Source organism: Polypterus senegalus, unplaced genomic scaffold (assembly GCF_016835505.1).
Source record: "Polypterus senegalus isolate Bchr_013 unplaced genomic scaffold, ASM1683550v1 scaffold_31, whole genome shotgun sequence".
In the NCBI taxonomy this organism is placed as follows: Eukaryota; Metazoa; Chordata; class Cladistia; order Polypteriformes; family Polypteridae; genus Polypterus; species Polypterus senegalus.
In genome coordinates, this window is record NW_024380666.1 from 73,654 (window position 1) to 100,261 (window position 26,608).

The 26,608-nt window shown below is 40.5% G+C and overlaps 1 protein-coding gene across 1 annotated transcript in view; it reads left to right on the top strand.

Moving 5' to 3' along the window:
• Positions 1-246: 246 nt before the first annotated feature.
• The window catches only part of LOC120520277 (tripartite motif-containing protein 16-like), a 43,650-nt gene continuing 17,288 nt past the window's right edge, over positions 247-26,608 (top strand). Inside the window, exons 1-5 of the mRNA XM_039742773.1 lie at positions 247-902; positions 7,601-7,696; positions 9,097-9,330; positions 10,531-10,690; positions 21,276-21,341. Of these exons, the coding sequence (XP_039598707.1) occupies positions 321-902; positions 7,601-7,696; positions 9,097-9,330; positions 10,531-10,690; positions 21,276-21,341 (1,138 nt within the window). The 5' untranslated portion in view covers positions 247-320. The remainder of the gene's footprint in view (positions 903-7,600; positions 7,697-9,096; positions 9,331-10,530; positions 10,691-21,275; positions 21,342-26,608) is intronic.

The window sequence follows — 26,608 nt, forward strand, 5'->3', positions numbered from 1 at the left end:
GGAACTTCAAAATGTGCATTACAGTGAACAGTGAATTGAACTGAATTAAAGATTAACAGACACCTCAGTACTGTTTACTTTTTCAGTTACTGGATGTCCTGTCATCACATTGTGATCTTCAGTATCAGTGGGCTCACATCTCACATTAACCATTAATCCTAGATATCTCCTCAGATGTTCTCTCTGTTTGTGCTCTCAGGTTTCTCTTTAAACCTCCTCCTCCTCCTCACTGAGCACAGACAAACTTTCACTTTTGCTTCTTCACAAGTCACTTCTTTGTTTGTCTGACTGATTCTCTCTGCCTGTCTCTCCTCAGCCTAATGATGGCCGAAGCACAGTTGTTTGTATCACAGGACGAGTTCACCTGCTCGGTGTGTCTGGACACCCTGACTGACCCTGTCACAATCCCCTGTGGTCACAATTTCTGTCTGAAGTGCCTCACTGACTATTGGGATAAGAAGCGAGTGTGCAGCTGTCCTCAATGCAGAAGGACCTTCACTGCAAAGCTTGACCTGCATAGAAACACTGTGCTGAATGAAGTTGTCAAGAAATTAAAGAATACAGCAATCAGTCCTCCTCCATCTCAGAATTATGCTGGCCCTGGAGACGTGGAGTGTGATGGCTGTACTAAAAAGAAGTTCAGAGCAGTGAAGTCCTGTCTAACCTGCATGGCCTCCTTCTGTAAGACTCACCTCCAACCTCACTTTGAAATAGCAGCCTGGAAAGACCACAAACTGATTGATCCTGATGGAAATCTAAAGGAGAAACTCTGTGCACAACATCAGAAAAGTTTGGAAATATTTTGTAAAACTGATGAGATGTGCATCTGCATGGTGTGTATGATGACTAGACATAAAAATCATGAAATGGTGGAATTGGAGACAGAAAGAGAAGAAAAACAGGTGAATGGGGTTTAGTGGTTAATGGAAACTAAATCAATAATAAGAGTTACATGATTTCTAAATATAGTGTAGCAGAAAAAAGTATTCATTCAATTAAAAAATCTGATGTTTAAAGTATGAATGGCAGGGTTTAGGGGTCTACCGCAGTGAGGCTCAGAGTATGGCTTGAAATGGCCGCGTATTATTTACATACAGTCAAGAGAGCTGAGCACTTTTATTAAACTGAGCTGAGTGTCTCTGTGCTCTGATCACTTGTGATTAGAGGGTCTCAGTCATCTTTAAGGGATATATTATGGTCAGATGTCAAATGATCTGCATTGTTTATCAGGAGTAAGTTCATGAATTTTAAAGTAATATTGCAGTTTAGATTTTCTAACTTTTATTAGTTAAAGAAGTAAGAAGAACATTTCAAAAATGAGCACCTTTGAGTTATAATAGCACCTGATGTTTGACTACGAGATGGACTCTGACCTTTAACAGTTTGGAAAACCCCTGCCAAGTTCAAAAGTTGTGTAGAACATTTGCACAAGGAGTCTGTTTGCACATCTGTGTCAACATTAAAATCAATTATCAATACAACTTCTAGTAAGGTCAGATTAACTCATTCAGATTAACTTCTAGTAAGGCGAATTAACTCAGTTATTATTCATGAATATGCAGATTACAGAGTCTGTTTTAATATCGAAAACGTTCAGCTCAAATGGTGTGAAATCCTCCATGTTCATGTGGACAAATGCAGTTCATCTCATAAAAGTGGCCACTTTCTTGACTGTAGGCTGGTATCATGTTTTTAAATTTGATGTCAATCAGATCATTAATACATGGATTCCAATGTAGGATCAGATTTTAATTCCCGGTCGATTTATGTTCTCTGTTTTATGGCTATCAGTTAATTTGGGTTTCATTAATCAGTTTCTGAGATACCCCAAAGACAGACATGCAGTATTAAATGTTTGACTCTTGTGTAGTATAATATGTAGTATCCATTAATTATCTTTGGATGCAGGGAAAACGTTTAATAAAGTTGAATGAAAAGATCTGTTTACCGTATTGTGCAAATTTTGGTTTGGTCTGAATGTTTGTGGGTGGACAATATGGTTGTCAAGAAGTATTAATTTGTATAAACAAAATATATTCTCACTATTTCAACTTAGAATATAAGATCATACATAAAGGGATTAAAAAAAGATTTTATTCTGCTGAAGATATGGTGCAATACAGGCAGTTATCATTTTGCATACATTTTTGCAAATTAATGCAATTTCACAGCCATGAAATGCAGAACTCAAGTAAAACATTTTTGAGTGTTATTTTAAATTTCTCTGTGGTGGATAACAAAACAAAAGACATCTCTCCATTTTCACATTTCTGTGTTTACCTGCATTTTCTTCTACAGGTAATTTAAAGCATGCCACTCAGATTAATTCTGTTTAATGGTTCTTGTTCCCATCAGGCAGTGTGACATAGTGATTAAGGCTTTGGCCTTCAAACCCAGAGGTTGTGGGTTCAAATAAATCCTTCTACTGACATTGTGTCTCTTTGCCTGCCTGTGCTTCAACAGGAAAATCAAAAGAAATGTCACCAGTTGTATCTCAAATGTTGTAAGCCACCTTTGATAAAGGCATCAGCCACATTAATAATAGTAACATCACCACAGAGTAGTGAAGTGTGTCATTTAAAAATGTGACATGCTGTATACTTTCCACATGAAGACACACCAAAATGTACCATTGTGCGTAATACTGGATTTTCTCCACAGGAAAACAGTGCGCTACAGATAAAGTCTCAGCACTCTTATTGTACCTAGCAAGCAAACCTCTCTGTCTCGACTGCTGAAGATGACAGGGAGGATATCATGTGCCAAATGCTGTGGAGGTTTGAGTATCGTTTCTTCTGCTAACACATCTTTCGGATTACGATCACTGAGATCATCTTAATCGGAAAACCACAACTTGCATCCAACAGCACAACTGATTCTTTATACACGGCAGGAAATTACTTTTTTTTCCCTCAGTGGAGTACTTTATTTAAACACTAAATGACAGGGAGATGCATGCAGAATTAAGACTAGGAAAACACTTCCATAAAGGAACTGAACACCTTTATTATTATCTCAATTGCACTAATTATGCTGGTTGCAAAAATATATATATTATGCAAACCTTTTCATCCATCATTAGTGCTTAATATCTTAGAACCACATCATTTCATTCATATTAAATTATTGGGTGAATTTCATAAGATCACTGGATTGAAAATTAATTTGAACATGAGCATTATCTTTTTATGAATTTTCTCACATGCTAAACAAAACTTGATCACCTTTTGTTTATTTTTTGGTTCAAATTCCTAGGAATACCAATTAGAGATAAACAAAGATTTCTTCCAATTCGTTAACAAAAATATACAGAATCACACCTGATAGGATGGCATTAAGCCACCTTAAATTGGAAATATTGAAATGGTATAATTGATAATTACCCCTAATGCTAACGTTAAACTTTGACTCCATAGATCCTTGTCTCACTGTTAACTCCTCTACCTGTGACTGAACTGGTGCTGCTGATTTTGGCCGACTACAGTGAGACCTAAAGGCTAAAGCTGAATCAGAAAATATTAAATTATCTAAGCAAACAGAGTCAGTCTAAATTTCACTATTTGCTCTCAGCCTCCTCCTAAGCCAGTTGTCTAAACCCCATACTAATTTCCAACCAACTGTAAGACAAGGCTGAATTTTGACAAGATATACTATGTTTACTGTTAGCAGGAAAAGTTATGTTGAAGTTATCATGGGGCACACAACTTATGAACATGCCGTCAACATGTAGAGAATGAGCTGAACTTTTCACAGATTCCAACTGATTGGCCATCTTGCTGCTTTTCTTCCTAGCATTTCCCTGCGTCTGTGCAGGTCCACTTGTTCCAATCTAAGGCATCATCAGAGGCAATGTTGACTTCTCACATATCTTTTTTCAGTCGATTAAGCCATCATTTCTTTGTTCTCTTGTATGGTAGAAATGACTGAGGCACAGGCCTGTCTTCACTACTAACTCAGTCTTACTGTGTACCACATGCCATGCTACCAGAGTAATGCTTTGTGCATCTTCTCAATGTTTTCCACAACTTCCATGATTCTTCTCAAGTTTTTTATTTATGTAGTGGTCAAGACAGGTCAGGCTGACAGTCCAGTGAAGCATTCATATTTCCATGGTATCATGCACTTGTTCATGGATTATTGTTGCTGGCCAGCATTCTGCACCATACAAGATGACTGGGTAGACAACTGTCTTTTATACCCTCACCTTGATGTGGTTTGGCATCTTTCAATCACAAATGATCCTAGTGACTTAGCACCATTGTAGTGTTAACTTGTGCTTGTATGTCTGGTGTAGTGTCACAATCAGAGTAGACATGCAAGCCAAGATTTTTGAAATGGCTGGCTTTGTTGAGGTCTTGATTGTAAATGTGTGTGGTACAGTCTGTTTGTGGGCCGCACTCCATATATTCCATCTTGATGTTCAATTGTAGTCCATTCTGTTCCACTCGTGGCTTGAACTGTTGCATTAAAAGCTCAAGGTCTTGGCGTGTTTCCTCCGGGAGCGGGATGTCATAAAGTAGTGTCTATGGATGTAGCATTTGGGTGTCTGCTCTAGCTGTGTCCATTCAGATGATAAGGAGGAAAGGCGAGAGGGTGGATCTTTGGTGAACATGAATGCCAAAAGGAGGTGAGATTACAACAAAACATTATTAGGTGCTTGTGATGTTGTTGTATAGGAGCTGAACCCATTGTACATGGGCGTTAGTCAAGCTGTCAGATTGAAGAGCGTGCCAAATAAATTAAAGTGGGACCCATGTCAAAGGCCTTATCCAGATATAAGAATGCCATGTGAAGTGTTTTATTCTTTTCAAAGTGTCTCTCTGTCAGCAGGTGAGTAGCATTAATGGTGTCAATACTGTAGTTTTACAGGTCTTGATGAACCTGAACTGGTTTGTAGTGATGGCGATGAGATTGTGTTTCTCAAGGAAGTGTTCAAAAGATCTTTATTGAATGGCACAGTAGACAAATAGTGGGGCAGCTCAACAAAAGTTGAAGGGGTGCAAACTGTCTTCAATGATCTTGAGCAAAGTGTTATATAAATGTGAAGAATTATTATTATTTTAAAACATGTTACAAGAAGGTCAGCGTGCCTTTGTCCATTTTACTTCAGCTGGGATATTTTTAAGGTTAGTTGCTGTTCCATTCTTGCAATGGCTGCTGTGACTTCTGAAAAGATGATTGGCAAGACTGAACCAGGAACAGGCCTTATACTTGGTAAAGGTTGGTGAGTAAATTCCTCATTATTGATCTTTGAGAAATAGTAACTCCTGCATTGCAGAATGGAGGTTTCCTCCATTGGGTGTTGTTGGACTTTCTTCTTGGTGTTCTTGACTGGGCCAATATCTTGAGTCAAATGGGGGCATGATTTTGCAGTACTATATATTTTATTTGCACCACCTGGCTTGTCCACCTGGCTGTAGAGATCTTGGTAGTGCTGGCCTTTGCTGTAGCCACCAGTCACTTTGATGCCAACTTCAGCGCTTTGTATTTTGGTGGTAAGTTTCAAGGCTCATTCGTTGTCAGAAATTGTAAGCCACTTTGTTCTCATTAGTGGTTACTTGGACTTTTTCATTCCACTGCCGGGTTTGCTTGTCCATAAGAACTTTTTAGGCTCTTAATCATGAGTAATAGACTGAAGGTGCACATCAATGCTTTAATAGAAATCAATTTTCTCTTTATCTAGGTAGCTCACTTAAGATGTGTAGCAGAAAATGCTCTGCAAGATGGTCAATCCAGAATCAATCTTGATGGAGATTAGCTAGTCAGATTTACGACACACCTCCAACAACACAATTAAACAACTTCTTGCTGACAAGAATATTTTGATTTAATGACTGATAATAACAGAAATGTTTGTAGCCATTGCCAATTTCATTCATCTTCACTCCTTTCCATTTTGTCTCCTTTCTGCATTCATCCAATGTTGATTTGGTGGTGTTTCCAGATGGCGGCTTGTTCTTAACTTCAGCTGGGGCCTCATTCATAACACCGTGCGTAGAATTTGCACTATAACATGATGTAAGCACAAAAGCAGAAATGTGCTTACGCACAAAAAAATCCAGATGCATAAATCTGTGCGAACGCCAACTTCCACGTTCTTCCGCTACATAAATCCCGGTCAGTGTGAAAATTAACGTACGTGCACGCGCCTTCTGTCCCGCCCCAAACTCCTCCCAGAATTATGCCTCTTTGAATATGCAAATCATATAAATAGCCCTTAAGCTCAGAGTTCTGTGAAAAGACAATGGCAAAAGCACGGGGAAAAATAGAAGAATTTCAGCAAATACCAAGTGGAGGCAAAGAAAAACGTACTATTTGTTGGTTTAAACAGTGATATAAACAACAAAAGGAAGTTGATCAAGTGACATACTGTGTCGGAAAAATTCAAAAGCTCAAGTTCACAAAGTCGCACAGTGCCAGAAATAAAAAAGTTGTCAGATATCAAAGTCGCCGTGAAAAGGCGAGTCATATGAAAGCTTATTAAGGTACAGAGAAAAAAAAAAATAACAGGCACACAGTGGGAAAAAAACTTGAAATATCAACTTTAATCTCTAAATTTCCACTTTAATCACGTAGTTTATTTTGTCATTAAAGTAGAACATCATAAACTTCATCTTAAAATCGTTTAATTTACTAGTTTCTCAAATCCCATCGTTGTTCATTTAATTTATCAGCAGGTTTATCTAAACTCATCAGACTCCTCTTCAGTCTTTAAGTTTGAACTCCTGAGAATTGCTTGCATTTCAGTGGCCTTATTTACCTTACTTGACTAAAAAATGATTGATGACAATTCTCATTCTAAATATTAAAATAGTGTTGAACATTTTACATTATGTGTTAAAGTTCTCCTGGGTTTTCAGGTTGCTGAAGACATTTCTTCACCTATAAAGTCCAGTTGCTTTCACGTGTGAACTTATGATTTTATGATTGTCAATGCAATGTTTTCTAAATATCAAGAACTACTGTGTACACTGAGCAGCACGGTGGCTCAATGGTAGCGGCTGCTGCCTCGCAGTAAGGAGACCCGTCTGGGTTCGCTTCCCGGGTCCTCCCTGTGTGGAGTTTGCATGTTCTCCCCTTGTCTGCGTGGGTTTCCTCCCACAGTCCAAAGACATGCAGGTTAGGTGCATTGGTGATCCTAAATTGTCCCTAGTGTGTGCTTGGTGTGTGTGCCCTGCAGTGGGCTGGCACCCTGCCCGGGGTTTGTTTCCTGCCTTGTGCCCTGTGTTGGCTGGGATTTGCTCCAGCAGACCCCCGTGACCCAGTGTTAGGATATAATGGGTTGGATAATGACTGACTGTACACTAGGGTGCCTTAAACTATCTTCTTTATTTGTAGCACTCTTCAACCCCAAACTCCATCTTCAATCAAACTGTTAAATGAAACCTTCCTTTGAATTCTATTTTGTTATTTATATTTTTGAATGAAATCTGTGTGTCACATACTGTGTCAATATGAACTTAAATGTGACAGAAAAAATAAGATGTGTCAAGAAATGCAAAACAAATGTGTTGTAAAAATGTCAGAACTCAAAACAAAAAATCAAAATGTGAAAGTAATTCTGATAAGACCACAAGCTTCTTCTTGTGTTTAAAAACAGAAACAGCTGGGGGTGGAATTGAGCAAAATCAGGAAGACGCTTGAGGAAAGAGAGAAGACACTGAAGAAGACAAGGACGGCAATGGAGCAGATGAAGGTGAGTAGAATAAACACAATGCTTCACATCAAAGAAAACTGAGGAAAGAGTTGGAAATTTGTTAAGGGCGGGTTTTCTCACAATCTCTGAAAGTTTTTCTTTACATGAAGAACCTTAGACATATGGAATAAACTTCCAAGTACTGAGGTTGAAAGTTGGACATTAATGACTTTCAAATCTCAGCTTGGTGAAATTTTGGACAACAGGAATGATGAGCTCATTGGGCTCAGTTCCAATGTTCTAATGGGAATTAAAAACTAAAAATAGAAGAACTGGCAGAGCTCCATAAAGACTCATGTTTCACAAAGTACCTTCAAACACAGAAGCTTTTCTTTACAATACCTGCAACTCTTCTTTTTCCACTCCCAACTACAGTTCACCTGGCTCAGCAGGAGAGACCATTTCCAATTATAGATCCAGGGGTACTTCCAGTATATGAGAGACGCACCCTAGAAGCACATCCAGGTTAGATTCCTCATAAGACAATGGAGTTGTCTCTCAGTAGATCACTCTAATGGCTCCAAAGAATTTCAGAAGATATTGTTGTTCTGATTGAATATCTCATGAACTCTTGGAGGTGCCCAAAATGGGACAAATGGCAGAGGGAAGCTGCTGCACAGCATACTGGATGAACACGCTGCATGAGGATTTTTTAACGTCCTGTGGCACGCGGCTGGGAGTGGTACCCAGCCGGGATGCCCAGGAGGACCGGAGGAGGGCTTGTGCCTCCTCCAGACCACGAGGGGGCAACTGCCCTTGTTGTGTTGGGGGCCACTGGTAGAGGGCTTGGAAGCCCAACCCTGTAGGGGCCCGTGGTCACTGCCAGGGGGCGCCCCAAAGCCTTGGGAGCCCTGGACCTCAGCACTTCCACCACACCAGGAAGTGCTGGGGGGAAGAGGATCAGGGACACCTGGAGGGCTTCTGGTTACACAGCTGGTGCTTCTGCCACACGAGGGTGTGTCGGCGGAGGCTCCTCAGGAAGCACCTGGAGCCCATCCGGTCGTGCATAAAAGGGGCCGCCTCCCTTTATTCAAGGCTGGAGTAGGGTGAGGAGAGGACTAAGCAGGAGAAGAGAGTGGAGGCTGTCTGAAGGAGAAAAGGCAAAGTGTGAGAAAGTACTGGACTTTGGGGGAAGTGGGTTGTGTGCACTTTAAGACTTGTAAATATTAGTATTGTAAATAAACTTGTGGTGGTGAATTTGCCATGTCTTCCTGTCTGTGTCCGGAGCTTAGTCCGCAGTCCTTATATTTTTTTAGTCTCCTGTTCAGGTAAGGAATCACCAAATATCTTGAACAAGATGCCATCAAACCCAAACTATCTTTTATAACATCAAAATGCTCACAAAAGTGTCTCATGACTGGTAATTCTTATTATGTCAATGTCTTTCTGTATCCAATCAGATTTCAGTGGAAAAAGAGGTAGAGGAAAATGAGAAGAGTTTCACTGATCTGATGCACTGCATTGAAGAAGCCCAGAAGAAATTGATTGAGAGGATCAGAGAACAAGGAAAAAGAGAATTGGAGAAGGCAAAACTAGTCACGGAGCGTCTAGAGAAGGAGATTGAGGAGCTACAGAGGAGAGATGCTGAGCTGAAGAAGCTTTCAGACACCAAGGACAACATCCACTTCCTGCAGGTGAGAGCAATGCTACACAGGGAATCTGAGCAGACTGGGCTTTATGAGAACTGAGAATGTTTATAGCCCATGGTAAAAATGATCGACCCACCACACTTACTTCATAACAAATAAACAAATCATAGATATAACAAAAAACAATTCTTGTTTTGTAGTTGAAAATCCTGGCATTGTGAAATATAAATCTAACAAATGTAATTATTTTCATTAATGACAAGTAGACAAAAAAGATATGGAATCAGTTTATGTTGTGGAAAAAATTATGGAATCATCAAGTAAAAAAAAAATCACAATATATACTTTGTTGATCCTCCTCAGGCTTTTATGATGGCCTGAATTTTTTGAAGTGTGGACTTCACAAATGTAATCAATATTCTACCTCAGGCCGGTTCCAATGTTTTCATATAGCAGCTAACAGATCAGCTTTGCAGGATGGAGCCTTGTCATGGCCCAATTGTTTAAATTTTCAGCAAAAATTATAAATTGGATTGAGGTCCAGACTGGTTGCTGGCCATGTGATTGAGCTGATACGGTTTTTTTTCTGAAGAAAAGCTTTAGTTCTTTTTGCAAGATGCATTATCATCCATAAAATGACTTCATCTTTACCACACCTAATATCTTTCAATGGAATAAAGAAAGTTCCCCGAATTTCAGTGTCAGACCTGTGCATTGACTGTTGAGGTAATGACTGCCATCTCCCCTGGTCCTTTACCTGACATGTGGATCCATATCATAAATGGGACAGACATTTTTATATGTTTCATTAGAACGGCACCAGACTGTATCATCTCCTTGGCTATTGCAGATTCACAATTCATCAATAAACATCACTTTCATCCAATCATCCACACTCCGTGATTGCTTCTCTATAGCCCATTGTGTTCTTGTGTTCTTCAGTTCAGGTATTAGTGGTAGTTTTTGTTTTGCTTTTCTAGATGTAAACCCCATTTCATGCAGCTGATTTCTTACAGTTCTGTCACAAACACTGATTCCTGTTTCAACCCATTTGTTTCTCTTGTTATTTGTTGTTCGTTTTCTGTTTTCAAGGCATATTTCTTTGAATTTTCTATTCTGACGCTTTAAAATCTTTCTTGGTTTGGTTGGACTGTCCACCACACTGATCCATTAAAGATCTTCTAACAAATGTTTCTTTTTGTTGGTCCTCACTGATATTTCATCCCCTCTTCTCTCCTGTCACAGACTTTCTTATCTTGCTGTGTCCTTCCTTCTTATCGAGACTCACTCAGCTTCACTGCCATGACTATGTTCTCTTTTGTGGACCTGAGAAAAGAGCTGTCCAGTATGAAGAAGCATCTGGTAAAGATCAGCCAGGAGCCCATTGTGACATTGACTCCATCAGGTACATCAACTGTTCATGCTGTGTCTGTTATTAAAGTCCATAAGAAGACCAGATTGACAATAATAAGGCCTGCTCTTTAAAAGTTACCTATCAGCTTTTGATATCAAGGACCTTTTATTATATATAGTGCCTTTTACGGTTACTGCCTGAGTGATATCACACTCTGATTGCAAACAACTGATTTTAATCTGATCTTTTTAATTTTTAAGCTAAATATTATACCTTTTAAATTGTTTATGTATACTTTCTCAAAAATTCTTTTTAATGTGACATTATGAATACAGTGATCCCTCGCTATATCGCCCGACTTCAGGCTTCACTCCATCATGGATTTTAAATGTAAGCATATCTAAATATATATCACAGATTTTTAAGCTGGTTCGCGGATTTCTGTATACAATGGGTCTTTTAATTTATGGTACATGCTTCCTCAGTTTGTTTGCCCAGTTGATTTCATACAAGGGACGCTATTGGTGGATGGCTTAGAAGCTACCCAATCAGAGCATGTATTACGTATTAACTAATACTCCTCAATGATATACGATATGCTTCCCGCGCGGTGCTTCATTGTTTGCTTGTCTCTGCCTCTCTCACCCTCTCTGACATTCTCTGCACCTGACGGAGGGGCTGTGAGCAGAGGGGCTGTTTGCACAGAGGCTGTTTGCCTAAAGGATATGGACGTTCCTCTAAAAAATTAAGTTTTTTCACGGTGCTTCGGCATACTTAAAAGCCCAAAAGCACGTATTGATTTTTTGATTGTTTGCTTTTCTCTTTCTCTCTCTCTCTGACATTCTCTGCTCCTGACACACATTCTTTGAAGAGGAAGATATGTTTGCATTCTTTTAATTGTGTGAAAGAACTGTCATCTCTGTCTTGTCATGGAGCACAGTTTAAACGTTTGACTAAAGGGTGTTATTTCATGTCTAGGGGGCTCTAATAATGTTAACAGTGTGGGAGAGTTTATAAGGACTTAAAATATATAAAAATAACCATACAAACATATGGTTTCTACTTCGCAGATTTTCATCTATAGCGGGGGTTCTGGAACGCATAACCCCAGCGATCGAGGAGGGATTATTGTATTTTAATTTGCTTTTTTTGATTAAATTCATTTATAAATTAAACTCGCCAACACTTTTCAGCTTGCAAATGAAGTGCATTACATTGTGTCCAATGGTTTCTATATTTTTTCACATTAGAGATCCTGACAGCTTCAGGACAAAGTGAATTTTGGACTGCCTCGGTTTGTATAAGTCAAATGGCTGGTTCTGTTTTCACTTCAGGCCCCTCTGTCACCCGCCTAATCAGCAAGAGAGGTTGGGAGTATACACTGATACAGCATGTTGCTACACCCACCACACGACAAACCACTTCAGGATTCCAGATTAGGACCTGAGCGTAATGTGTGGTCCGTGGTGCCGCGCTGAATTTAAATAAATAATCGTGCCCCGTGTAGGTGCAAACTCCAAGCAGGTTCCAGGGTGTGTGAGTGTGTTTCGCTCCTCAGTTAGTGGAGATACTGACTGGCCACACCGTACACACATGCAGAGTTGGGTGTGTCAGTCAGGTGCCTCAATGATGCCGCAGAGGGTGCAGCTCCTCACACCTGCACCCATTTAGACAGCAGATTTAAAAAAAGCCTTCATGGGTCAGAGGGAGAAGAGAGAGAAGAGCCAAGAATAGAGTGGAGGTTAAAGGAGAAGAGAAGAAGGAAAGAGAGAGAGAAAACAAGCAGGTGTAGAGAATGGAGTCTCAAGGAGGAGCGTGTGGCCATCACACAGGAGGAGGCTGTGGTTCGCTCCAGTTGAGCAACTTGGGAGCAGAAGCGACCATTACACTCCAGAGGTGCTCATGCCAGGTGGAGACAATGGCAGTGGTGGGAGTACAGAGCGCCCGGTTGGGGTGCAGCCAGGATCGGTAACAGTTTGGGTGGAGCAGGGCTTGATGGTTGTCCGCAGACACTTTGGGATTTGCAACAGGGACACAGACCGGATGAAATCGGCGTCTGCATCCATTGGCCAAGGTCTCTCTAGGCTGCAAGATCCAAACAAGATAAGCTGGAGAGGTATCAGTTTTATAGGAAGGCACCAGGGCTTGTGGATTTTAAATGAGTTTCTTGCACTGTGTCTTTTTAACCTCTTTTTTAATGGATTTTCTATTTATTAAATTTTAACCTCCACAGCACAATTTTTTATGGATTATTTATTTATTGACATTTTGGGCACTACACCTTTTGAACACTTTGATTTTTGAACTGTTTTCAATGAAAGCACTGAGCACTTTTTCACCACCCCCTTACTTTGTCCTCATCTGCCAAGCTCACTTGGTTACATTATCGACGATGTTGGGTCCAACAGGCTCTCAAAGTGGGAGCATGGAGCAGACTCGCACCATCACACCAAGTGCCGCCGTACAACAGGCGACACCTCAGCACCACACTAGTTCAAATGGAAAGGAACAGTGTGAGGATTTTTTGCTGTGGCTGGATTGCCAATCCTCCCATCAGCCCCCAAGTTTTCTATGCAGGCTGGAGGACCTACTTGCAGGGCTGGATTAATCTTCTACCCAGAACGGAGCGATTGCAGGTTAAGGGCCTTGCTCAAGGGCCCAATGGAGTCAAGTCACTTCTGGCACTTACGGGATTTGAATCAGCAAACTTCCTAATGGCAGCGCCGATCCCTACCTCAGGGCCACCACTGTGCCTAAACAGTAAATGTTCAAATATACTGGGACAACTGCATTTTTAAAGAAGAATGGTCTCCACTGAATTGGATATTTTACTTAATGTCAGTTGACCATTTAGGGCTCTATCCAGTCTTCATATCCTCTGCTGAAATCAGTGCAGAACATTAGAACAATCTAGACAAGAAAAGGCCATTCAGCCCAACAAAGCTTGCCAGTCCTATCCACTTATTTCTTCCAAGAAAACATCAAGTCAAGTTTTGAAAGTCCCTAACGTCTTACTGTCTACCACACTACTTGGTCGCTTATTCCAAGTGGCTATCGTTCTTTGTATAAATAAAAACTTCCTAATGTTTGTGCAAAATTTACCCTTAACAAGTTTCCAACTGTGTCCCTGTGTTCTTAATGAACTCATTTTAAAATAAGAGTCTCGATCCACTGTACTAATTCCCTTCATAATTTTAAACACTTTAATCAGGTCACCTCTTCGTTTTCTTTTGCTTAAACTGTAAAGGCTCAGCTCTTTTAATCTTTCCTCATAACTCAACCCCTGTAGACCTGGAATCAGCCTAGTCACTCTTCTCTGGACCTTCTCTAGCGCTGTTATGTCCTTTATGTAGCCTGGAGACCAAAACTGCACATAGGACTCCAGATGAGGCCTCACCAGTGCATTATAAAGGTTGAGCAGAACCTCTTGTGACTTGTACTCCACACATCAAGGCGCTATATAACCTGACATTCTGTTAGCCTTCTTAATGGCTTCTCAACACTGTCGGGGAGTTGATAGCTTAGAGTCCACTATGACTCCTAAATCCTTCTCATAAGGTGTACTCTCGATTTTCAGAACTGCCATTGTGCATTCAAACTTCACATTTTTACTTCCTATGTATAAAACTTTACATTTATTGACATTAAATTTCATCTGCCACAAATCTGCCCAAGCCTGTATGCTGTCCGAGTCCTTCTGTGATGATATAACGGATTCCAAATTATTTGCTATTCCACCTATCTTGGTACCATCTGCAAACTTAACCAGTTTGTTACTTATATTCCTATCTAAATCATTTATATATATTAGAAATAGCAGCAGCCCCAGCACTGACCTCTGCTGGTCACCACTCTTAACATCGGCCAGTAATGATGAGGTTCCTCGCACCATCACCCTCTGCTTCCTGTGTCTGAGCCAATTCTGCACCCATCGACACACCACACTCTGAACTCCCACTTCTTTTAACTTGATGCCCAACCTCTCATGTGGCACCTTATCAAATGCTTTCTGAAAGTCCAGATAAATAATCTCATAAGCTCCACTTTGATTGTATCCTTTTGTTGCCTCCTCATAGAATTCCAGCATGTTAGTAAAACACAACCTTCCTCTTCTAAACCCATGCTGACTGTTCAGAATAACTCCTGTCTTTGCCATGTGTTGTTCAATCTTATCATTAATAATTCCTTCCATAAATTTTTCTGTGATGCCCATTAAGCTTACTGGCCTATAGTTGCTCTGATCTGCCCTGTCACCCTTTTTATATAATGGGATGATATTTGCCATTTTCCAGTCCTTTGGAATCTCTCCAGTGTGCAGTGACTTCCTAAAAATATGTGTCAAGAGTTTATATCTGTACTCACTAGCCTCCTTAAGAACTCAAGGGTAAATATTATCTGGTCCTGGGACCTCATGTATAACGCCATGCGTAGAACTCACACTATAACATGGCGTAAGCACAAAAGCCGAAATGTGCTTACGGACAGAAAAATCCAGATGCAGGAATCTGTGTGTACTCCAACTTCCACGTTCTTCCGCTACATAAATCCCGATCAGCGTGAAAACTAACGCTCGTGCACGCGCATTATGTAACGCCCCAACTCCTCCCAGAATTACGCCTCTTTGAATATGCAAATCAATATAAATCACCCTTAAGCTCAGCCTTCTGTGAAAAGACAATAGGAAAAGCATGGGGGAAAATATAAGAATTTCAGGGAATACCAAGTGGAAGCAAAGGAAAAACATACTATTTGTTCAAATAAACCGTGGTATAATCAACAAAAGGAAGTTGATCAAGTGACATAGCGTGTTGGAGAAACTTGAAAGCTCACGTTCACAAAATCGCACAGTGCCGGAAATAAAAAAGAAGTCACATATCAAAGTCGCCGTGAAAAGCTGAGTCGTAGCCCACCATCTGAGTGTCACATGAAAGCTTATTAGGGTACAGAGAAAAAAAGGCACACAGTGGGGAAAAAGCACGAAATGTCAACTTCAATCTCGACATTTCCACTTTAATCACGTAGTTTATTTTGTCATTAAAGTAGAACATCATAAACTTCATCTTAAAGTCGTTTAATTAACCAGTTTCTCAAATCACATCGTAATTAAAGTAGCACGTTAAATGCTTTGTTTTGTATTTGATCTTCTATGTGCTCTATGTGTGTGAATCACTACTTGCTTCTTAAACCAGCTCTCTTCCTCCAACTGGACACAGAATCCATTACATTCGTGATATTACAGCTCTCTGAATAACTAAAATACTGAGATGTATACGTGATGTTATTTTCATGATGATAGGAGTTAAAGCACGTTATTAAACATGGATTTCATGGTGCAGTGATTGTGCACGACCTTCAGTGAAATTATTTATTGCAACAGTACTCAGGGGTGTCTCTAGGCTTGTGGCGGCCCTGGGCAGAGAAAGAATCGGTGGCTCCTTCGCCCGCCAATGTCAGTAAGGTATCTTATGCATGGTGGATGGCCACGTCCATTGCGGACACTGCATAGCCGCCTCGTGCTCATGACACAAGCGTTTAACTTTTGTCGAAATCTGGCGCTGCGTTTTTAGCTGTGTTGTTATTTTCTGTTTCTGTTTTATATTCAATATATATTGGCGTGGCCGCCCCTGCAGTCCTTGCTTTTCATTCTCCAAGTAACCGATCGCAACACAATCAGCTCTGTAATAGACGTTAAGCCATCTGTAAGCTTAGCGCCGATTCTTCAAAACGTTTAAGGAACATTGAAATATCTTCATAGTACATGTTTAATTATTCTATCCTTCACGCCAGTCCCAGTGAAGAATATAGATTATTTAAATGAAGTTAAAGTTTTATCTGTATAATTTAATAAACATATTTTGCTGCATTTCATCTTAAAAATGATATCGTCATCATATGTAAATACGCGCTTTATAAAGTGACTCAGGTTGTGCAATATTATTGGGGGGCAGGGAGTTTAGGACAGGCCAGATTTAGATCTATACATGGAAGAACAAACAATGGTGTAGAAATAAAAATGCATAGTAATGTAAATTTTAAGCAAACACGTAAAGGTAGGATTAACACATTAAAAATAGCTTGTCTTAATGCTAGAAGTATCAAAAATAAGGTAAGTGAGTTGGAGTTGTATGTAGCAGAGCACAATTATGATATTATAGCAATAACGGAAACCTGGCTAAATAACAAAGATGGGGATGAGTGTAACATAGAGGGATACACATTTTTTAGGAAGGATAGACAGAACAGAAAAGGAGGTGGGGTTGCTGTTTATGCCAAACAGGAATTAAATGTAAGTCATCTTCAGTTGGATGATGAGCCCCATCTTAGTGAGGACATGTGGCTTCGCCTGGAAAATATTAGGGAAAAAGGTCTCATTTTAGGAGTGTGTTATAGACCACCCAATTCAGACAGTAATTTCAACACACATCTTTTTAGTAATATCAAAAAGGCAAGTTTACAGGGGGATATTATAGTCATGGGGACTTTAATTATCCAAATATTAACTGGGATAACCTTACAGATGGAGGAGCACAAGAGCAGGAGTTTTTAGAAGTAATCGGCGACTGTTTTTTAACACAGCATGTTAAAGCACCAACAAGGGGTGAAGCCTATCTGGATTTAGTATTCTGTAATAATCAGGATAGAATTGAGGGTGTAGAGGTGATTGAACCACTAGGGTCAAGTGACCATAATGTAATACAATTCTCAGTATTTTGTAAGAGTACAGATGCAAAGACTAAAATTGTTAAGTTGAACTTTAGTAGGGCTAATTTTGAGCAGATGCGACAAAGTCTAAGTAGGATAGACTGGGATAAGCTTTTAAATGTGGAGACAGTCGAGGAGCAGTGGAACAGGTTTAAAAATGTTTTACATGTAATGCAGGACAGATACATACCTAAATTTGGAAGTAATAGGAAACTAAAAAATCTCCACGATGGATTAATAAAGATTTAAAAAGAAGTTGCAAAGGAAAAACTGCTGTATAAGGCATATAAGACTAATGACTGCAAAGAGAACCGTAGGCATATGAGAAATGAGGGCAACCATTAAGAAGGATATCAGAGAGGCTAAAAGACAGTTGGAGAGGAATATAGCAGATAAGGCGAAAGAAGACCCCAAGAGATTCTTTCAGTATTTTAGTAGTAAAAGAACAGTTAAGGAGGAGGTCAAGTTCATCAGGAATAGTAAAGGGAATTAAAAGATACAGACAATGAAATAGCAGATGCCCTAAACTTACATTTTTCTGAGGTGTTTACAAGTGAGCAAGTGGATAACCTGCCAGAGGTAAACACAACTACTAAGGAGGTACTGAGGGATTTGGAAATTGTAGAGGGAGAAGTGCTGCTCAGATTAAATAAGATGAAATCAAACAAATCACCAGGCCCAGATAATATTTATCCTCGTGTTCTTAAGGAGGCTAGTGAGTACATATATAAACCCTTGACACATATTTTTAGGAAGTCACTGTGCACTGGAGAGATTCCAAAGGACTGGAAAATGGCAAATATCATCCCATTATATAAAAAGGGTGACAGGGCAGATCCAAGCAACTATAGGCCAGTAAGCTTAACAAGCATCACAGGAAAATTAATGGAAGGAATTATTAAGGATAAGATTGAGCAACACATGACAAGGACAGGAGTTATTCTGAACAGTCAGCATGGGTTCAGAAGGGGAGGTCGTGTTTTACTAACATGTTGGAATTCTATGAGGAGGCAACAAAAGGATACGATCAAAGTGGAGCTTATGATATTATTTATCTGGACTTTCAGAAAGCATTTGATAAGGTGCCACATGAGAGGTTGGGCATCAAGTTAAAAAAGTGGGAATTCAGGGTGATGTTTTTAGATGGGTGCAGAATTGGCTCAGACACAGGAAGCAGAGGGTGATGGTGCGAGGAACCTCATCAGAACTGGCGATGTTAAGAGTGGTGTTCCACAGGGGTCAGTGCTAGGGCGCTGCTATTTTTAATATATATAAATGATTTAGATAGGAATATAAGTAACAAGCTGGTTAAGTTTGCAGATGATACCAAGATAGGTGGATTAGCAGATAATTTGGAATCCGTTATATCATTACAGAAGGACTTGGATAGCATACAGGCTTGGGCAGATTTGTGGCAGATGAAATTTAATGTCAGTAAATGTAAAGTATTACACATAGGAAGTAAAAATATTAGGTTTGAATACACAATGGGCGGTCGAAAAATCGAGAGTACACCTTATGAGAAGGATTTAGGAGTCATAGTGGACTCCAAGCTATCAACTTCAAACAGTGTTCAGAAGCCATTAAGAAGGCTAACAGAATGTTAGGTTATATAGCACGATCTGTGGAGTACAAGTCCAAGGAGGTTATGCTCAACCTTTATAATGCACTGGTGAGGCCTCATCTTGAGTACTGTGTGCAGTTTTGGTCTCCAGGCTACAAAAAGGACATAGCAGCACTAGAAAAGGTCCAGAGAAGAGCGACTAGGCTGATTCCAGGTCTACAGGGGTTGAATTATGAGGAAAGATTAAAGAGCTGAGCCTTTACAGTTTAAGCAAAAGAAGATTAAGAGGTGACATGATTGAAGTGTTTAAAATTATGAAGGGAATTAGTACAGTGGATCGAGACTTGTATTTTAAAATGAGCTCATCAAGAACACGGGGACACAGTTGGAAACTTGTTAAGGGTAAATTTCGCACAAACATTAGGAAGTTTTTCTTTACACAAAGAACGATAGACACTTGGAATAAGTTACCAAGTAGTGTGGTAGACAGTAAGACGTTAGGGACTTTCAAAACTCGACTTGATGTTTTCTTGGAGGAAGCAAGTGGATAGGACTGGCGAGCTTTGTTGGGCTGAATGGCCTGTTCTCGTCTAGATTGTTCTAATTCTAATTCTAATTCTAATTATAACTGTAGTGCAAATTTACAGTGGGGTGATTGTACTTATAAGTCCTAACAGTTCTACAAGGAGCAATTGATTGAGTGCGTTTAAAGTTCTTGGGATGAAACTGTTTCTGAACCGCGAGGTCCGTACAGGAAAGGCTTTGAAACGTAATGCCGTGGCTGAGGTAGCATGTGCTTGATGCTTTATACCGATAATTCTCTTTCCGATCAGCTGCTGCTGTGATTCACACTCAGATACAGTGATATAAATACTCCGAGTGGTGCAGTGAGAGTAATATGGAAAAAGATGATCCACTGTGGCAACTTCTAACGGAAGCAACTGAAAGAAGAAGAAGGAGAAGTGAGAGTAACAACGCTAAAACAGTTATGGTATTTGGAATACTATGGCTGTTCCCTGGACCATTATATTGTTACAAGTTAATTACAATCAGATGCGTTACACTAATAAACAATATGCGGTTAGTTTCAGTGTATTTATAAAGCCGCGTCAGGAAAATAAGAAGTAACCACACAGGAACAGTAGCACTGCTTTGACGCTGGGTGCCGCCAGTCTGCAAAACCGAGAGGAGAACTTGCATACGACAAGGCATGAGGTACCATGGAAAAGTGTGTGGCTTTACGCCAAGTGTAGGTTTTATACATCGCGATTTGAACGTGGAAAAGTTCTTACGCAACATTTCTGTGCGTACGCACCGTTCATACATGAGGCCACTGGTGATTTGTTTGATTTCATCTTATTTAATCTCAGCAGCACTTCTCCCTCTATAATTTCCAAATCCCTCAGTACCTCCTTAGTAGTCCCTGTTACCACTCTGAGGTTATCCACTTGCTCACTTGTGAAGACCTCAGAAAAATGTAAGTTTAGCTCATCCTCTGTTTCACTGTCTGTATCTTTGAATTCCCCTTTACTATTCCTGATGCACTTGACCTCCTCCTTCTTTTACTACTAAATTACTTAAAGAATCTCTTTGGGTCGTCTTTCGCCTTATCTGCTATACTCCACCCCAACTGTCTTTTAGCCTCCCTGATATCCTTCTTGATGGTTGCCCTCATGTTTTCATATGCTCCACGATTCACTTTGCAGTCATTAGTCTTATATGCCTTATACAGCAGTTTTTTCCTTTGCAGCTTCTTTTTTAAATCTTTATTAATCCACAGTGGAGATTTTTTTTATTTTCCTATTAACTCCAAATTTAGGTCTGTATCTGTCCTGCATTACATGTCAAACATTTTTAAACCTGTTCCACTGCTCCTCGTCTGTCTCCACATTTAAAAGCTTATCCCAGTCTATCCTCCTTAGACTTTGTCACATCTGATCAAAATTTGCCCTACCAAAGTTCAACTTAACAATCTTAGTCTTTACATTGAAATGAAGAAAGTGGAAGGAGTGGATTTTATGGGGTTCAGACAGGAAATGATGTCAGCAGCATTCCAGTGAGTTCTCCTATATTCTAGGGAAAACAATAATTGTGTTAATGGCACTATCACACCTAATGTCTTTCACATATTTCAAATTGGGCCTAAAATTATGAAACATACCAAGCACCTCTTGTGCTTGACAATAAATATATTAGCATGTGTGTATGCTACATTACTGTTGCCCCAATCTGTGATGTGACTTAGTTATTTGTCATTTTGTGTGTTTTTTTTTTTTTTAATTAAATTACATTTTTAGTAAGTGTTAAAGAATTTATCTAACCTTGTACAATGCCATCTTAACAGTTCTTCTCTTTTCCTTTCATTTTCAGGCCCTGAATCTGTACTTTTTGCCTTACAGCCTCCTGAACCTCAGAGCAGAAAAGAGTTTTTACAATGTGAGTTTGTGCTTTGATTGATTGGATTTTCATAACAGCAGTAATGTATCTTCTATTATCCCAGAACAGGCTTATTACATGAATGTGTAACTCCCAGAAAATGTGGTGTGAGTGTTCAGTGAGCCAAAAGTGATGGGGACTGTGACTGGTGCGTCATGGTTCAGGGAGATTTAGGACAGAGAAACATCAAATCAGTCTATGAACATCAGTCTGTTCTGTGTGTAGTGAACTCAAAGGAACTAAAAACAAATAACATGACAAATGAAATCCTGCTTACTACGCTAGGTTCACCTGTCACACAAGTCCTCTCTCCATTATTTTTAATCCTTTTCTTTTAGCTCAATTTTCTTTGCACTTCCTTTCCGTTTGCCAGTCTCTCATTTATGTTGGTTTTCTTTTTCAGCAATTTCTTACAATAATTTGAATAATTATATATTTATTGAGCACACTGTATGCAATCAAAATTAGAATATCCACTACCATTGACATATATATAATTTAACTTATGTAGACAAACCAAGTTTTGATCTTCATTTAAACAATATCTTCTCAAGCACTGTCCAGAATAATAAATGATTCACAGTGGATAACATGATGGTGAGCTGCCCAGGCCCTAATTCACAAAGCAGCCCCAAACCAGATCATTTCCACCATCATGATTTACAGTTTGAATCAGGTTCTCCTGGTCAAATGCTACTTTTAATTTCTGCAAAACGTGTCTTCTGGTATTGCGGTCATCTTTGACGTGTCTGTCCTGAGCACATTGTTCCAGAGGTTCTGGTCTTTGCCAAGGTGTTAATTGGCAAGCTTTAGTCTTACTGCAATGTTCTTTCTGTTTCATCCTGATGTACTTTCCATGTAGTTCTAATTGTGCTCTTGCTGGCAAATAAAAGTAGAGAAATTTCAAGAGGTAAGATGAGGCTGTTCCATTCAAACACTGAAAAAGAAGTAACAGAAATTTAAAATCAATTCTAAAACAAAACAGGAGCCAATGGAGCAAGATCAGTGTTGATGAAATATAGTCACACTTACTTCAATCACGTCTCCTCTTAATCTCCTTCTGCTTAACACTAGAATATCTGAAGACAGAAAAAATATTTGTAATGCCAGGTCACCTAAATTTAAGTATATCACTGCTTCAATAAGCACCTCTGTTTTCAAATGTGTCAATCGACCGCTGGCAGGTGGGCTGCTATCCCATCTCCCACCGAGGCAGCTGAAGTCAGATGCAAAATTCTCCCAGTTGAGGTCTGTTTATTTGGGAGTGAAGTGTCTGGAATTGTATAGGAAAATAAGATATTGTTATTCGAAATACATGCATTTAATGCTAGAATCCCTGAACCCTGTGAATAAAGTCATAATCGCCCACCTTAAATCCCTTTGTACTTCTCCGTCATCATCTTTGTTTTGTAAATACGTCGATCAGCACAAGCAGCAAACAGCCCGCTATACCATCTCCAGCCTTGACAGAGCTCAACTCTCCTAGATCAAGCCAAGGCTCCTTATCTGTGTGTGAGGTGCCTGGAGTTGTAGAGGGTAAATAATACAGTATATCATTATTTGTAATATATGCATTTCATGTGTTTTCCATGTCTACAAAGATCTGGGTAAGTATCCGTACTCCACGCTCTTTCAAAACACTGAGAATTGTATTACATTCTGGTCACGTGACCCTAGTGGTTCAGTCACCTCTACACCATCAATTCTATCCTGATTAATACAGAATACTAAATCCAGACAGGCTTCACCCCTTGTTGGCTCTTTAACATGCTGTGTTAACAAACAGTCACTGATTACTTCTAAAAACTCCTGCTATTGTGCTCCTCCAGCTGCAAAGTTATCCCAGTTAATATTTGGAAAATTAAAGTCCTCCAAGACTATAATATCCCTGTGACGATGTGGATTCTGCTCCATGCTCCCATCGCTGTTCGGGAATCCTTCAACCCTACACTGTTGATAGTTATAACTGAGGTGATCAAGACAGTGAGGCAACAATAGCAAGGGGATGGTAGAAAGGTACACAATGTTTATATTTAAAATCAAGTCAACAAACAAAAATGTTCAAAGTGCAGTGCATTCAAAATGTCAATAAATAATCCATAAAAGAGTTGTAAAATAGTGGAGGTTAAAAATACACAAAAAAAACAATCCTTTAAAACGAGGTTAAAACGTTGCTGGAAGCATTCTAAAAACAGTGACACGTCCGGTGTTTCTTTTACTGTAGCGTCTTTCCTGCTTCACCCATCTGGGCCCCGCAGCAGGAGAGTTGCCCTCTCTGCAACTCTCCTTTCTCCTACTTACATGGGTCTGGAGGCCTCCCAATCCCTGGCTTCAGTCACGCACTTATCCCAGGCCCGAGACTTAGTTCTTGCCCAACGGCCAGAATGCACACGCTGGGGAATCCACCACCAAGCCTCCCGGCTCCCGCTGCCTTTCTGGTCTTCTGCGGCCAGTCGCCCTTCACTGGTCACTCCCGCTACTTGATCACTCAGCGGGAGAGACCACTACTATGAATCCTGGGTGTCGGCCTAACTCCCAGGCTTCCACACAGCTGCCTGCGCGGATTCTCTTGCTCGCTCATTCTCCATCCACACACCGGCTCTCTCTCTATTGTGTCCTTCTTTCTCTAGCCACCTCTGTCTTTCTTTCTTTTCTTTGTTCTTCTTCTTTTAACCTCTGTTCTTCCTCCTAACCGACTCGCGCTTCTTTATATTGAGAGGGTCCATAGCAGCTGCAGCACATTAGCAATCCCAGGAACAATCACCAATGTGGGCAGTCCCTCACCTGTGCACTAGGTGAGAAACACCCACACCGCAGATCGCCCTGAGATCCGCTACAGCTACCACGCCCCCTCACTAAGCCACGAGCGCGGTGACTATTTATTTAAACTAAAACAGCCTTTGCTAAGAAAGCTGTGGACCTGCTATACCACAATCCCCTGTAAACTTGCAATTTTAATATTACTAATAATATGTGTGTTGAAATTGATGTCTGAATTGGGTGGTCTATAACACACTCCTAAAATAAGGCCTCATCCCCTATGCTTACCAGATGAATCCACATGTTATCAATAAGATTGGGCTCATTGTCCAAATGAAGAACACTTGAATTTAAAATTTAGTTTGACATAAACAACAAAATTCCTCTTCTTCTTTTGGCTGATTCCATTTAGGGTTTGCCATATCGGATGATCCATCTCTATCTGTCCCTGTCTTTTCAATTATTTACAGCTACACCAACTGCCTTCATGTCCTTGCTCACCACATCCATAAACCTCCTCTTTGGCCAATACTCTACTATCACAAATCACTCCTGTCATTTTTCTCCATCCAGTCCATCCTGCCTGCACTTTCTTCTTCACCTCTCTGCTACACTCTCCATTGCTTTGAACTGTTGAACCCATTCCTAAAAATGTGTATTCCTCTACACTCATCCCTATCTTTATTATTTAGCTAGGTTTCTGGTATTGCTATAGTATATTATACTCCACTATATACAACTCCCATTTACTTGTTTTATTTTTGATACTGTAGCATTAAGGCAAGCGATTTTTAACTTAAAATCGCAATTAGAGCTGTCAATCAAAATGATTAATGACTTTTAAGCCCCACCCCCTATGCCGTCATACCGGAAGTCCCGCCCCATCGCCTCCTGATGACGTCACGCCAGAATTCCCCGCCCCTCCACTTGACCTAACCCCGCCCTTTGGCGCCCCCCCGTCCGGATTGGTCCAGGGCCCCGTCACCGCCCGACTCCTCCTTGAACTTCGCCCCTGATTGGTCGAATAAACTGTCAAGGGGCCATTTGATGGATGTCTGACCGCTGGTTGAACCTGGCTTGCACCTGCCGGGTGAAATAAACTGTCAAGGGCAGTGTGATGGATGTCTGCCCCATGTTTGAACTCACCACCGCCCCCCTCTCCCGAAAGACATGCCCGGGCGTGTTACAGCCTTTACCTCGACAAGCTCAGACATGCCCGGGGCCTGTCCTGACCAGCTCAGACAAGCCCAAAGTCGCCTCAGCACCGATCCGAGGACGTTCCCATCCGTACCCCGCCGGCCTCCCCACAATGCCCGTCGCCCAGACTTCCCAGTCCCCACACTTTCCTGCCGAAAGCCTAAAAGCCAAGCATTTTGTTCTATCTACGATTTTAAGACATGAAAATATCTCATCTTGGCTTCAAAAGCTGCTTTTTCCAGCACACACACAGATAACAAACTGTCAGATCAAAGACACGGTCTGAGTCAGGCCGCATTTAACCATAGGCACCCCACACTTCCCGGCCACTTCTGAAACGGGCGGCATAAAACAGCCAAGCATTTTCTTTGGTTCTATCTATGATTTTAATATGAACACGCAATTAAAATATCTATCTCATCTTTGCTTTATCACTTACAGGTCCATCCTTTTCCATCTCACAGAAATTCCTCAACCAACATTGAATCAGGTTCCCAGTGACAGACTCTGCAGTAAAAACATTCTTAGCAATGGAGAAGCCCCGCTTTTAGCAGACCCCCCTTGCAAGCAGGCCTGTGTGCTCTGTCTCTCTCTCTCTCTCTCTCAGAGCACAGACACAGGCTGAGACAGTCCCTGCTGCAGCGTGGAGCGCGATCGCCTTCGCATAGTTGTGTGCTTCGAGCACCCATTCCCGTGGGGTGAGCCCCTGTGAGTTCGCCCGCTTATCAGCAGCTGTCTGTAAACTCCCCTACCCCCATATGTCAGTGGGCTCGAGACCGCGCAGACCCTCTGTCGATGGATCTTTTTAAAGTTAAGTGATTTTTAAAGATTAGCTTGTAAAGCTTGAGATAACTGCTAGTTCAGCCCTTTAAAAATCACACCTAGTTAAATAATATGCAGTAGTTCCCTTTTAAATCACGTTTGAGACTTCTAAAAAATCTAGCCTGGGCTGATTGGTGGCTGATATCAAAAATGTTCACATATATACAGAGCTTAACCTTAGGGTTTATTTTCCCGGGTCTGTCTAAAATCAGACAAAAGACAGTTACTAAAAAGAGAGCAAAACCCTAATTTCTTAATTACATTGTCCTCCTGGCTGAGTAATGAACCATGTCCTGTACTTTCGAGAGGCCGGCCCATGCCTGTCATCCCTTACACTATATAGCATGTTTGGTTACTCTTTTTGTAAGTATAATATAATGAAGTATCACCACACTGGTCAAGAGAGACGGATTCCACATGTGTTTTTGCTTAGCTCATTTCTATCACCTAGGAGCCTTTTGACAAAAGAAACCTCTCTAAATACACTT